Source organism: Drosophila subpulchrella, chromosome 2R, assembly GCF_014743375.2.
Source record: "Drosophila subpulchrella strain 33 F10 #4 breed RU33 chromosome 2R, RU_Dsub_v1.1 Primary Assembly, whole genome shotgun sequence".
Taxonomy (NCBI): domain Eukaryota; kingdom Metazoa; phylum Arthropoda; class Insecta; order Diptera; family Drosophilidae; genus Drosophila; species Drosophila subpulchrella.
In genome coordinates this window covers 13,429,858-13,441,023 of record NC_050611.1, presented here as the reverse complement: position 1 = coordinate 13,441,023, position 11,166 = coordinate 13,429,858, and the positions used below count along the sequence as shown (strand labels likewise).

The 11,166-nt window shown below is 42.9% G+C and overlaps 1 protein-coding gene across 1 annotated transcript; it reads right to left on the bottom strand.

The window, feature by feature from the left end:
• Nucleotides 1–264: 264 nt before the first annotated feature.
• On the bottom strand, nt 265–10,688 carry LOC119551449. Its single transcript, XM_037860792.1, has 6 exons — nt 9,914–10,688; nt 5,259–6,234; nt 4,171–4,623; nt 3,509–4,111; nt 1,283–1,409; nt 265–1,221 (listed from the first exon to the last, which is right to left on the bottom strand). Exons 1-6 carry the CDS (start codon nt 9,944–9,946, stop codon nt 840–842), a joined length of 2,574 nt encoding a protein of 857 aa, XP_037716720.1. The 5' UTR covers nt 9,947–10,688; the 3' UTR covers nt 265–839.
• Between the last annotated feature and the right edge of the window lie 478 nt (nt 10,689–11,166).

The window sequence follows — 11,166 nt, the reverse complement described above, 5'->3', positions numbered from 1 at the left end:
TATAAATTAGCTACACTTTAAAACTATCCATAAAAAATGAAAACTCAATGTATATATAATGGTAAAATTTTAGTTTACGGTCTTCACCCACGAATTTTTCGAAAACAGTTTCCCTGACAAACCGCGAATTCTTAAGAAGGTACATAAAAAATAACGGTGCGGTCAGCCATTGTTATCGAATTTGAAAGTTTCGTATATCGTGCTAAAAATAAGGTTGACTTTTTCCACAATTTGCCATAAAAATAAGTCTCCTTTTCGCTTTTGATTTTGTGTTTATGTTTATTTGGTATTTCTCTGTTTGGGTAAATGTCTCACAACAACTATTTTAAGTCTAGGATAATGCGATGTTTTGAAGTCAAACCTCCTTGTAGCCTCTCTGTTTTTCCTCCCACGTTGAGTCCTCTCTGATATGGGCATGCGAACCTAGAACTATAGTCGGCCTATATAACATCTAATCGGGCATGGGTCGTCGTAACTATCATATTATAAAGTTATATACGGGTATTTGTAGTTCATGTCTTTTTAACTCAGTTCTTTTGCGCAACTTTTGGTGCTCAGTTGTTTGTTGGTTGTTTGGTTTCTTCGTTTGAATATCATCTTACACATCGTTTTGCAGTTGCTCAACTGAAGGATAACAAGCGTTTGGATGCGAGTGGGTGGATGAAGTGGATAAGATGATGAGGGATGAGAACGTTCGGATAGTATTAATAGTAACTGGTAGAATCAGCAATATCGGTGAGGCATTCGAACTCTGAAACTCAGGAACTCAACTAGTATTTGATCGCTACTAAAACACGATTAACTTATGGGCCAACCAACTAATTAGTAACCGCGTATTCTTAGGCCTCCTCGCAGTCCTCCTCCTCGCGCTGGACAAACAGCCGGTGGTTGCGGGCCTCAAGGACGAACCACACGACCATCGGAGTGCAGCCGAGCACCATGCAGGATCCCATGCAGTAGAAGCAGATCTCGTAGTCCCCGGAGAGATCCCGCAACAGTCCCGCCAGCGGGGGCACCGAGATGGCTCCGATGCTCTGGAACATCCTCACCAACCCATAGCTCGAGCTGATTCTATCCGTCCCGAATATATCGGCCAGGAGGACGGGCATCAGGACGTACCAGCTGCCCAGGCACAATCCGTAAACAGCAGCTGACAGACCCACCAAAACCAGGGTCTTGGCGAAGGGAATCGTCAGTACGGCACACCCAGCGCCCAAAATGCTGTCGATACAGAGAAATCACTTTAGTTGGGATCATAAATTAACATCTTTTATTTACCCACCACAAGGTATAGGTCTTCTTGCGATCGAAAAGCTGCAGATCGCACAGCCAGCCGAGACCCAGACGCCCAATTAAATCCAGGACTGCGCTGACGGCCACTAAGTATCCCGCCTCGCTTTTATTGTAACCTGGAAATTGTCAAGTAAGAGATAAATATAATATGCTAAACAATACCATTGTTTTTATAAAAAATATTATTACGAGAATATTTATATATTATACCTATATATTTTTGAAACCTTGTGCCGAAATAATATAAAAAAGGTCATAAAAGTGATTTCGCTTGTTCTGGTGACAAAAAAAGGCAGCTTTATCCTTCTATAACTTTTATTGGCCGGATTTCGGGATATTCCTGGGATAAGGAACTTTCGGTACAGTAGCACCCTACTTAAGCCGAAATGTGTTTTCCTAATAGACTAATACCGTACATCACATTTTTATACCTTTGCAGAGGGTATATTGATTTCAGTCAGAAGATTGCAACGCAGTAAAGGAGACGTTTCCGACCCCATAAAGTATATATGTCATCTAGCCATGTCCGTTTGTACGTCTGTCCGTCCGTTTCTACAAACTAGTCTCTCAGTTTTAAAGCTATCGGCCTGAAACTTTCCTTAAAGTCTTATATCTTTTGCAAATAGTATATAAGTCGGAACCAGCCAGATCGGACAACTATATCTTATAGCTCCCATAGGAATAATCGGAAAAAAATATTTTTTTAATTATATCATTGGTGTTTTTTAACATATAACCTCCTAAGTTTGGAAATAACATTTTTTAATTACTTTTGAATTTCGAATTACATTTTATCAAAATCGGACGACTATATCATATAGCTGTCATAGGAACGATCGTAAAATTGGTGGGAAAATAATATGAAACAAATTATAGCTTCGGTCTTTTTTAACATATAACCTCCTACGCTTGGAAATAACATTTTTTAGTTAGTTCTGAATTTCGAATTTAATTTTATCAAAATCGGACGACTATATCATATAGCTGTCATAGGAACGATCGGAAAATTCGTGGGAAAATAATATGAAACAAATTTTAGTTTGGTGTTTTTTGACATATTATCTATTGGGACTATTGGGAATATCATTTTTTGTATTTTTATACCCGTTACTCGTAGAGTAAAAGGGTATACTAGATTCGTCAGAAAGTATGTAACAGGCAGAAGGAAGCGTTTCCGACCCCATAAAGTATATATATTCTTGATCAGGATCACTAGCCGAGTCGATCTAGCCATGTCCGTCTGTCCGTCTGTCCGTCTGTCCGTCTGTCCGTCTGTCCGTCTGTCCGTCTGTCCGTCTGTCTGTCCGTCCGGATGAACGCTGAGATCTCGGAAACTATGAGAGCTAGGCTATTGAGATTTGGCGTGCAGATTCCTGAGCTTCTTACGCAGCGCAAGTTTGTTTCAGTAGAGTGCCACGCCCACTCTAACGCCCACAAACCGCCCAAAACTGTGGCTCCTACAGTTTTGATGCTAGAATAAATATTTTAACTGAAATGTATTGTTCTCATTAATACCTATCGATTGACTCAAAAAAAAATTTGCCACGCCTACTTTTACGCCCACAAACCGCCCACAAACTTCAAGAAATCGTTAATATGAACGTGGATATCTCGGAAACTATCAAGGATAGAGAATTGGGATCTCAGATTTAGATTTCGTAGCCTTGTGCGCAGCGCAAGTTTGTTACGCAAATATGCCACGCCCACTCTAACGCCCACAAACCGCCTAAGCCTGTGGCGCCCACAATTTTCATGCTAGATACAAAATTTTAACTGAACTGTATTGGTCTCGTCAATACCTATCGATTGATCCAAAAAAAAATTTGCCACGCCCACTCTAACGCCCATAACGCTTAAATCTGTCTTCCGCCGATAGGTGGCGCATTTCAATCTCGCTTTGCTGCTTGCATATCTCCATTTCCCTTTGGTCCCTTTAGCTGAGTAACGGGTATCTAATAGTCGAGGTACTCGACTATAGCGTTCTTCCTTGTTAAATTTAATAATTATAACTGCAAGGGTATACAAACTTTGGCTTGCCGAAGTTAACTTCCTTTCTTGTTTTGTATACTACTTCAACGCTTGATTTGATATTAAGTTCATATTTACGATAGATCAACACAAGACACATGACTAATCATTAATTAATAATAATAATTAATTTTCTTCACTAAGAAAGTTAAGAAATAGGGTAGCTACGACCACCAAAAGAACCTACCTATCGAGATAACGTGGGCGGGTAGGTAGTACAGCATGTAGGGACAGCCGACGGACATCAGGGTGACGGACAGGCACATCAGGATGAAGCTCGGATCCTGCAGCAGGCTAATGTCCAGGTACATCTCGATGCGCTCACAGCAAGTGCGTGGTCCCTGCTCTTCGTCGTCCTCGTCATCCTCATCGGCCACACCATGGCAGTCGCCATCGGTGGACTCCAGCAGCTGGGAGTCGAGGATGCCGTGCTCCGCCTGTTCCGACGACTGCTGCTTGAGATCGCTGAGGTTGCTCACCGGCGTGGGTATCTCCATGCTCTTGCTGAGTCCCCGACTGACCACACTCGGCGGCGACAGAGGCTTCTCCAGGTGGGCCTGGATTTTCGAGATCACCTCGTCGTTGGAAAAGACATTGCGTCGCCGGCGACTTCCCCGATTCGAGTCCGTGCCGGAGTGCTTACGGTACACCCAAGTGGAGTCCGTGCTGAGATCCTCCACGGAGTGCAGGAGGCCCGAGCTGCGAACCTTCTTCATGGGCTTGATGAAGGTGGTCTCGCCAATGATGTCCTTCACCTCATCGTCGCTCTCCTGAGCGGATTTGTCCTGGGCTAAGGTTAGAATTGGATTATTATTCAGAACTCCCATGCAAACAATATACGTGACCCACCTGGCTGCTTGCTGGCATAGTAGTTAAGATGGTTCTTGGACTCCTCCAGGAACAGGTGCTCGATGAACTTGTCGCTCAGCTCGTGGCCCGCACCCACCTCGCAGGTGTCCAGGTAGGTGGAGGTGGTCAGGATGCCCGTGGTGCTTGGATTAATGTCCTCGTTGAGGGGCTTCGCCGTCTCCTCCTGCACCTGCCCCGAATCCTGATCCGTGTAGGCACTGATCGGGCGATACAGGGTGGCCGAGACGCAGACGTGCAGCATGCAGCCGCCCAGGATGAGAAGGGTTCCATGGAAGCCACAGTTCTCCGCCAGGTGTTTTATCAGCACGGGCAGGATGAAGCTGCCGGCTGCGGTGCCCGACACGCAAATGCCATTGGCCAGGGCACGGTGCTTATCAAAGTACTGGGACACTATCACTATGCCCGGCGTCGTGGAGAGTCCTCCGCCAATTCCTATGGAAGGTAAATGAAATTAAGATGTTGAATTAATTGGTCCCTACATCATAAAAAGGCAACCAATAAACAACAATAAAACTTATATTCTTTCTAATATTTCTATTATTTTTATAAGAAACTTCCTATACAAATATATCCTAACCAGATAGTATAGGAAATGCACACAAAGGGAATGCAACAATATATGCAATACTCGAAATTACATATAACCGGATGGTATTGCTTTTATATAAAATATTATATTTTATTCTAAAGTAGATGGAGTGCACACACATCAGTCACAAAGGTTTTGAAATCAATTTTAAATTCTTTTCTGTGTCTAAAAGTATGCAACAATATATTTAAAACAATGGCTTCATTCAGAACGTCGGCTATCCACTATTCATTGCATACTTTTATGCACCTGAAATGGCATTTAAAGGTGATTTCAAAAAAATATAGTGATTTGCGTTGAACTGCTCTTTACTTTCTTTTGAATTTTGATAAAAATACTTTAGCTCTTAGTATTGATTTTAATAAAAATATATATTTAGAACATTGTTTTGGAAATATGTATTTATATTTATTGACCTGTATGTATAGTGCAATCGCCAAATTATAATTATATTCATGCAATAAGTGCACTCATTCACCTGTGAGTATGCCAAAGGTGAAGAGCAGGTGCAGCAAGCTGGTGGCAAAGTAGCTGAGAACCATGCCCATGGAGCAGAAGATGCCGCCGACGAAGACGACCGCACGGCAGGAGAATCGCTGGCACAGTGCACTCGACAGAGGGGCCAGGACCAAGCAGAGAGCCGACAGGATGGCCGGTATCCAGGAGGCCACCGTGGCCGTGGAGCTGGGAAACGTCTCCATGATCTCCACATACAGCACGCCATACGACTTGACCAGTCCGGCCACCCAGAATTGCACGGAGAAGGCACCGAAGACGATGAACCAGCCGTAGCCACCGTCCGGTGGCTCCACATTGCCACCACCGCTCTCCGTCGTGGTCGTCGAGGAGTCCCGATCCTTGGCCACCGGTTTGCTGCGCTTGGGAACGGCCATTTTGTCTCGCTCCCGCTCCTTGGCCCGACGGACGCACCTGCTCCGGGCCGTATTCAAACCGGATCCGGAACCGGACTTTCGACTGCAGCGAAGCTCGTGCGATTTGGCAATCAGCGGACGCGCCGTGATGCTGGACACGGTCAGCAGGTTCTCGTTGTCGTCCTCCTCCAGCTCGGAGATGTGGTGCTCCAGCAGGCTGGCGTGCAGGGTCCTCGGGCAGCATTGCGTGTCCAGGCTGAGGGTGGCGGGTCGTCGCATGGGCGAGGCGCTGGGCGAGCAGCATCCGGAGCGGAAGGCGGCGACGGGCAGACCCAGTGACTCCATGTGCTTGGCACCCAGCTCGGTGGGCACCACGATGTCGGGCAGTGGGGCCGGTGGCGCCGATACCACCGAGAACAGGGAGCCGCACTCGAGGCCCACTCCGTCAACTGATCCGGCCACGCCCGCCCCTCCGCCGGCGCCCTCAGCCGGATTCGTGTGGAGAAGGCGCCCTCCCGACTCGTACTGGACTCCACCAGCTGGGTCCGGTTCACTCGCGCAGTAAACCGATCCCCGGGAACCCTGCGAAGGGAAATTATTATAATAGCATTAGGTAAGTAAAACTCTAGATATTAGTCTAGCACATTAAATACATGGGTTTTTTAAAAAATATTTTCAGCTGCTAAGACTTTTACTGATACTTTCAATTACTCTCTAAAACCTTTTACAATTTTATTAGATTGCACATATCTTTTAAACGTAAAAATGTAAATAATTATATAATAAACGTAGCTTAAGGCCACACTAGCTATAGCTGCAATAAGAAAAATAGATTATAGGTAATTTTCCATTGCCTTTTAACCTGTGAATAAATTAATAAATAAATAAAAATAAAAAGGTTACATTGCATTTACCAGAGCCTTATAAATATTCTTTTTACCTCTAATCCTTTTTTAATTAAGTTAATAGTTTATAAAACGAAAACTCCTTTTAAGAAAATCCAATTCATTAATTTTGATCCGGAAAATACGTCTACATATATTGTCTGTGTCTACAAATTAAGTAAAATTAATTAAATTTGATTAAAAAATTGAGATTAGCAAAAAAGGTACAATTAAGAATGAGATATTAGTGGGAACAAAAAAAACATAAATCCAACAAATGTTTCCCTATTAGGTAAACCACTTTTTGTTGACAATCCCTAAATAGCTGCGCCTTTCCAATTAACAAAGTTTAATTGCGAAAGTATTTATCAAGCAGTTGTTATTATAAATTAATGTCGCAAATTTGCATGCATCCAAAATTCCGCCTCCATTTCGTACCATTAAAAAATAGGTTAGCTTGCCATAAATGCGGGCCTGTTGACAAATCGACTGGAGGCGGGTCAAGGAAGCAACAACTTAGCCCAATTTGCATTGCTAAACGAAATGCGAGGAGCGCACGCGATCTCCCGACTTATAGACGATGTCGCTGCAGCGCCCTAATATATGCAATACGTTTTGTTTAATTGAGTTAACATCCAGTTTTCCCCCGTTTCTCACTCCTTCGAGGCCCATAATTACCCACGGAACGAAAGGATTTTCTTGTTTATATGTACTTTGTTAAATCGATGGCCAGCTGCAGGTGCATGCTGTGCCTTTCGGGTTGGCATGACGTCTGGGAATTTTCCATTTCCCCCTCCATTTGTCTGCGGGATCCGCTCCCACTTCCTACAACAAAACAGCAATTTTCCGACGATTCAGGGTCAAGTGCAAGGTGGGGGCGGTCTGGCCTGCGGTTGCCTTATAGCGTTTTGGGTTCTGTCTTTGTTGCCGGAAATTGATGGGTGGTTCGATTGGCAGCCAGCGGGGAGTGGGTATTTGCTCCAATCCAAGGCTGATGCAACGTTCGAGCCCAAGGCTAGGGCCAGGAAATACCCGTGCTGATAAGGCCGAATGGAACGACGCCAAACTTGGCTAAGCCCTCGAAGAAAAGTACGAAATGGGAAATGAATCCTAGGTATTATTGAGCTTGGCCCATAGATGAAAAACATACTCATGACTTTTTATAATCTCTTAGATTAACTATTTTATCGTTTTGCAAGTGACATTGAAACACTTTCCAAATTAGTTTGCTTTACCTGCACCTACAAATATTTACTAACAACCATTAACTTTCGTAATCTTTAATAATTTACATTAACTCATTTCCTAATAGCTTTTCATTTCATTTCTTTGTTATCCGGCTCACACCTATTTCTTAGTATTTGCACTGACGTATACGTAATTTGATATTCTGTTAGGCAACAAACATCAAGTATGCGACGCGTGAGACCATTGGAAGGAGGGATTGGGGCTCTTCACTGGTTAAACTCATTTGCTATAAAAACAGGTGACGTTCTATACTCCGCTTTCCCTATTTCTATCCCTTATCTGCCGTGAAACCCCTTGGAACTACCTTAAAAATTACACATTGAAAGAAATTGAATAACCATAGAATAATAATAAAAAGAATTAATAAATTAATGACTGAATTATACATAGTGTATATATATTAACTTTAATTTACAAAATGACTTAATACATTTACCATTTTTAGAGAAGTCCATAAAAATAATATAGAACAAAAATGTCAGTTTGTCGTTTAAAATTTGGAGATTGAAATTAATCTTTATTGTTTTATTAATGTTTATTCCAATAAAGCATATTGTTATCTCTTTTTGGGCATGACTAAAAAATTTAATTTTAATTTTTGTTAAATAATAATATAATTTTATGATAATTTTTTCCCAGTGCACGTGTCATGGCGTGTGTCGAATTTCGTGAGTGTGCCGCTAATGAACTGCCTGGCATATTGATGGCGGAAAATAACCATGAAGGATGGCAAACAACAGGCATGCAATATTCGGAGGCGAGTGCATATTGAAGCGGGACATCTGACAGGGCTAATGAGCGTTGGCCAACTTGCCTTTTGGCATTTGGCAACTCCCCCACAAGAGCATGAGTCACAGCATCCCAGCACCGTGACCTTGTTGAATGTCAGAGCCCAAGTTGCCCTGGTATTGTATTTTATCCTGGGCGCCAGGACCGCCTCCTGCTGACAGCTGATATCCGGCTTAGGCTGTCAGGAAGCTTTCGCTGGGGGAACCGCTGTTTGTTTTCAATTTCCCAACATTTCAAGGCCTTTGCCTGGGCTTAATGAAACGGAAGAGTCGCCTCCGGGCCATGTTAGTAGCTCGTGTGTAAGCCTCGAACGATAAGCGGTCAAGGTGAGGGGGTGGCTAGTTGGAGCGGATTCTACGCACCACTAACAACTTGTTGAGCCCAGGATATATGCCAGTATCTGCCAACCCTAACGATTGTTTTTAGGTTACAGAGGTCATCAAGTAGGACAACTAGTTTATGTAACCAACAGGGGAGAGACAGGGCAGTACATAACTTAAACATTTCCATGTTATATGCTTGTTAATTCCATAATAAGTTAAGGGTAATTTTTCAGGAACCGTAAGTAAGAGTTACAAGAAAAAGAAACTCATTACTATGATATATATACCACAAATTTCTTATTTTTTAATATTTTTCATATCCCTATTTTAAGTCCCTTTAATGGTATATGGTTGTTAAAAGCAGATTTATAATGAAAGTCAACAAAATATGTTTGAATTATATGTATATAAAAATATATATAAGATTATAATAGAGATTAGGGGAATAAATTTAAGAATTTAAAATTAATAAAAAGGAATAAGTATTATCTAAATCACCTTCCTTACAATTAAGTAATCAATATATAAGGTAATCATATTATAACCTCTTAAGTATAGTCAATAAATTATCCTGAATGGTTTTGATTTCTAAAATAATAAAGTTGCACATTGTCATGAAATAGACGATTCCCCTAGCCCCATTTCCGATTAGCTGGTAAGCAATACGTTTTGAATGAAATGTGTTGGACTGAAGCCTCTTCCAACTGTATCCCTTCTCCAGTCAGGGCCACGCATTGTTTACTTCCTTGTCCCCGTTCAGATAGTGATTATGATGGATGCCCTTAGTGACGTTGACCCATTCTCGTATAGTCTGCAATGTTTACCTACTCGTAAATCAGCCTTTTGGCCACTGCGCATGCTCACCAAAGGAACTCAAACTCCAGCTACCTCAATAAGGTTGCCATTGGCCCACTCCCCAGAATCCGAGGCAGATGGGATTCCCCCGAGTGGGGGGAAAGGGGCGTTTCTTGACCTTCCCGAAGGGATGCAAAAGGGGATGCGACTGGGACCACTCACCTGTAAATGCCAGTCACGCTGCAGGGACGACATTGCCGTCCTTTACTGAACGTAAAACGCCTTTGATGTTTCTCTTGTTGCTCGCGCTGTTGTTGTTGTTGCTTGGGGCGTTGCTGTTGTGCACCCAAATGCATTGGGTTGCCTCTGCTGTGGGTCCTTAAAATCCTGAAGAGCTGACGAACGCGGGCCTTCACCGGTTGGCCCAATTTGTATACTCTGCTGATGCGTCTGCCTCCCCGGCTCCTTTGGCACTGAATCCTTCGCGGTTTCGTTTTGATGGGGTTTTTGACTCTTTCGATTTTGGTTAACTTCTTCTTTTTTCTTTTAAGGCTTCCTTGAGGAACTTGTAGGGGTTTTCCTTAGGGGCGATATCCCTGCTGTTCTGGCGTCATGATGCTTTAATAGGACAGACGGTTTCCCTTTTACTCGTGTTTTAATGCAGCAGCTGTTTCCGTTTCCGCTTCCTTGTCGCCCCTTTCCGGTTTCCTTTTCCAGCACAAGCGCACTCTCTCACTCACTCTTTGGCGAATATGCAGTTTTTGGAACAAATCGATACGGGGCCAGATTCCAGCTGAAGTCCTTTGTATTAAGTTTGCCCGATCTCGCGTTCGAATTGGATGTTTTAAGTCCGTTGAGTGAATCTAAATGGCGCCTTAAATATTCTAGAAGCTGCCAGGACTTTCTTTGAGTGGGGAAAACCCTTTGCAAAACCCTTTTTCCGTGAAAACTCTTCGTGTGTTGCCCTTTTCGGCGAATGCGACTTTTCTGCTGCTGCTCAAGCTCACGACTAAACGGATGATTCGGATGTCCTCTGGAGGACCGTGGAAAACCCAACATATTTGTGGTGAGCTAGGTGGAGGTGGGTTTTCGTTTGGGGGAAGGAACATCTGGAGAAGGAGGACCTCTCTTCCTTCCGATGGTCCTTCATTCGTTTTGTTTTGCTAGGCTCTTTTGGCCGCTTGTTGCCTACAACGCCCCCCTTCCCGAAACCACCTACTATAATATCTGGCAACAGCTGATGAATGAATTGCATGCAATAGAAATTAAGGAATCACGTGGTTTCTCACCATTATAAATGGGTCCCTTGAAATACAGACCATTTTGGGAATGGAACCTTTCTCATTTGAATCAGTTTCCTCAGTTAAGTTTATTTTGTATTTGATATTAGGTTCAATATTTATATTTTAAATGATACTGTACTGTTTATAAAATAAGCATATTGTATTTATTAGTTAGTAAGTTATTATAAAAAT

Excerpts from the sequence above, each read along its gene's own strand:
- LOC119551449 (XM_037860792.1), bottom strand. The coding sequence starts at position 9,946 with ATGTCGTCCCTGCAGCGTGACTGGCATTTACAG. Across the intron at positions 4,112-4,170 it reads CTATGCCAGCAAGCAGCCAG|CCCAGGACAAATCCGCTCAG; the intron begins GTGGGTCACGTA and ends TTCTAACCTTAG. Across the intron at positions 1,222-1,282 it reads AAGAAGACCTATACCTTGTG|CATTTTGGGCGCTGGGTGTG; the intron begins GTGGGTAAATAA and ends CTGTATCGACAG.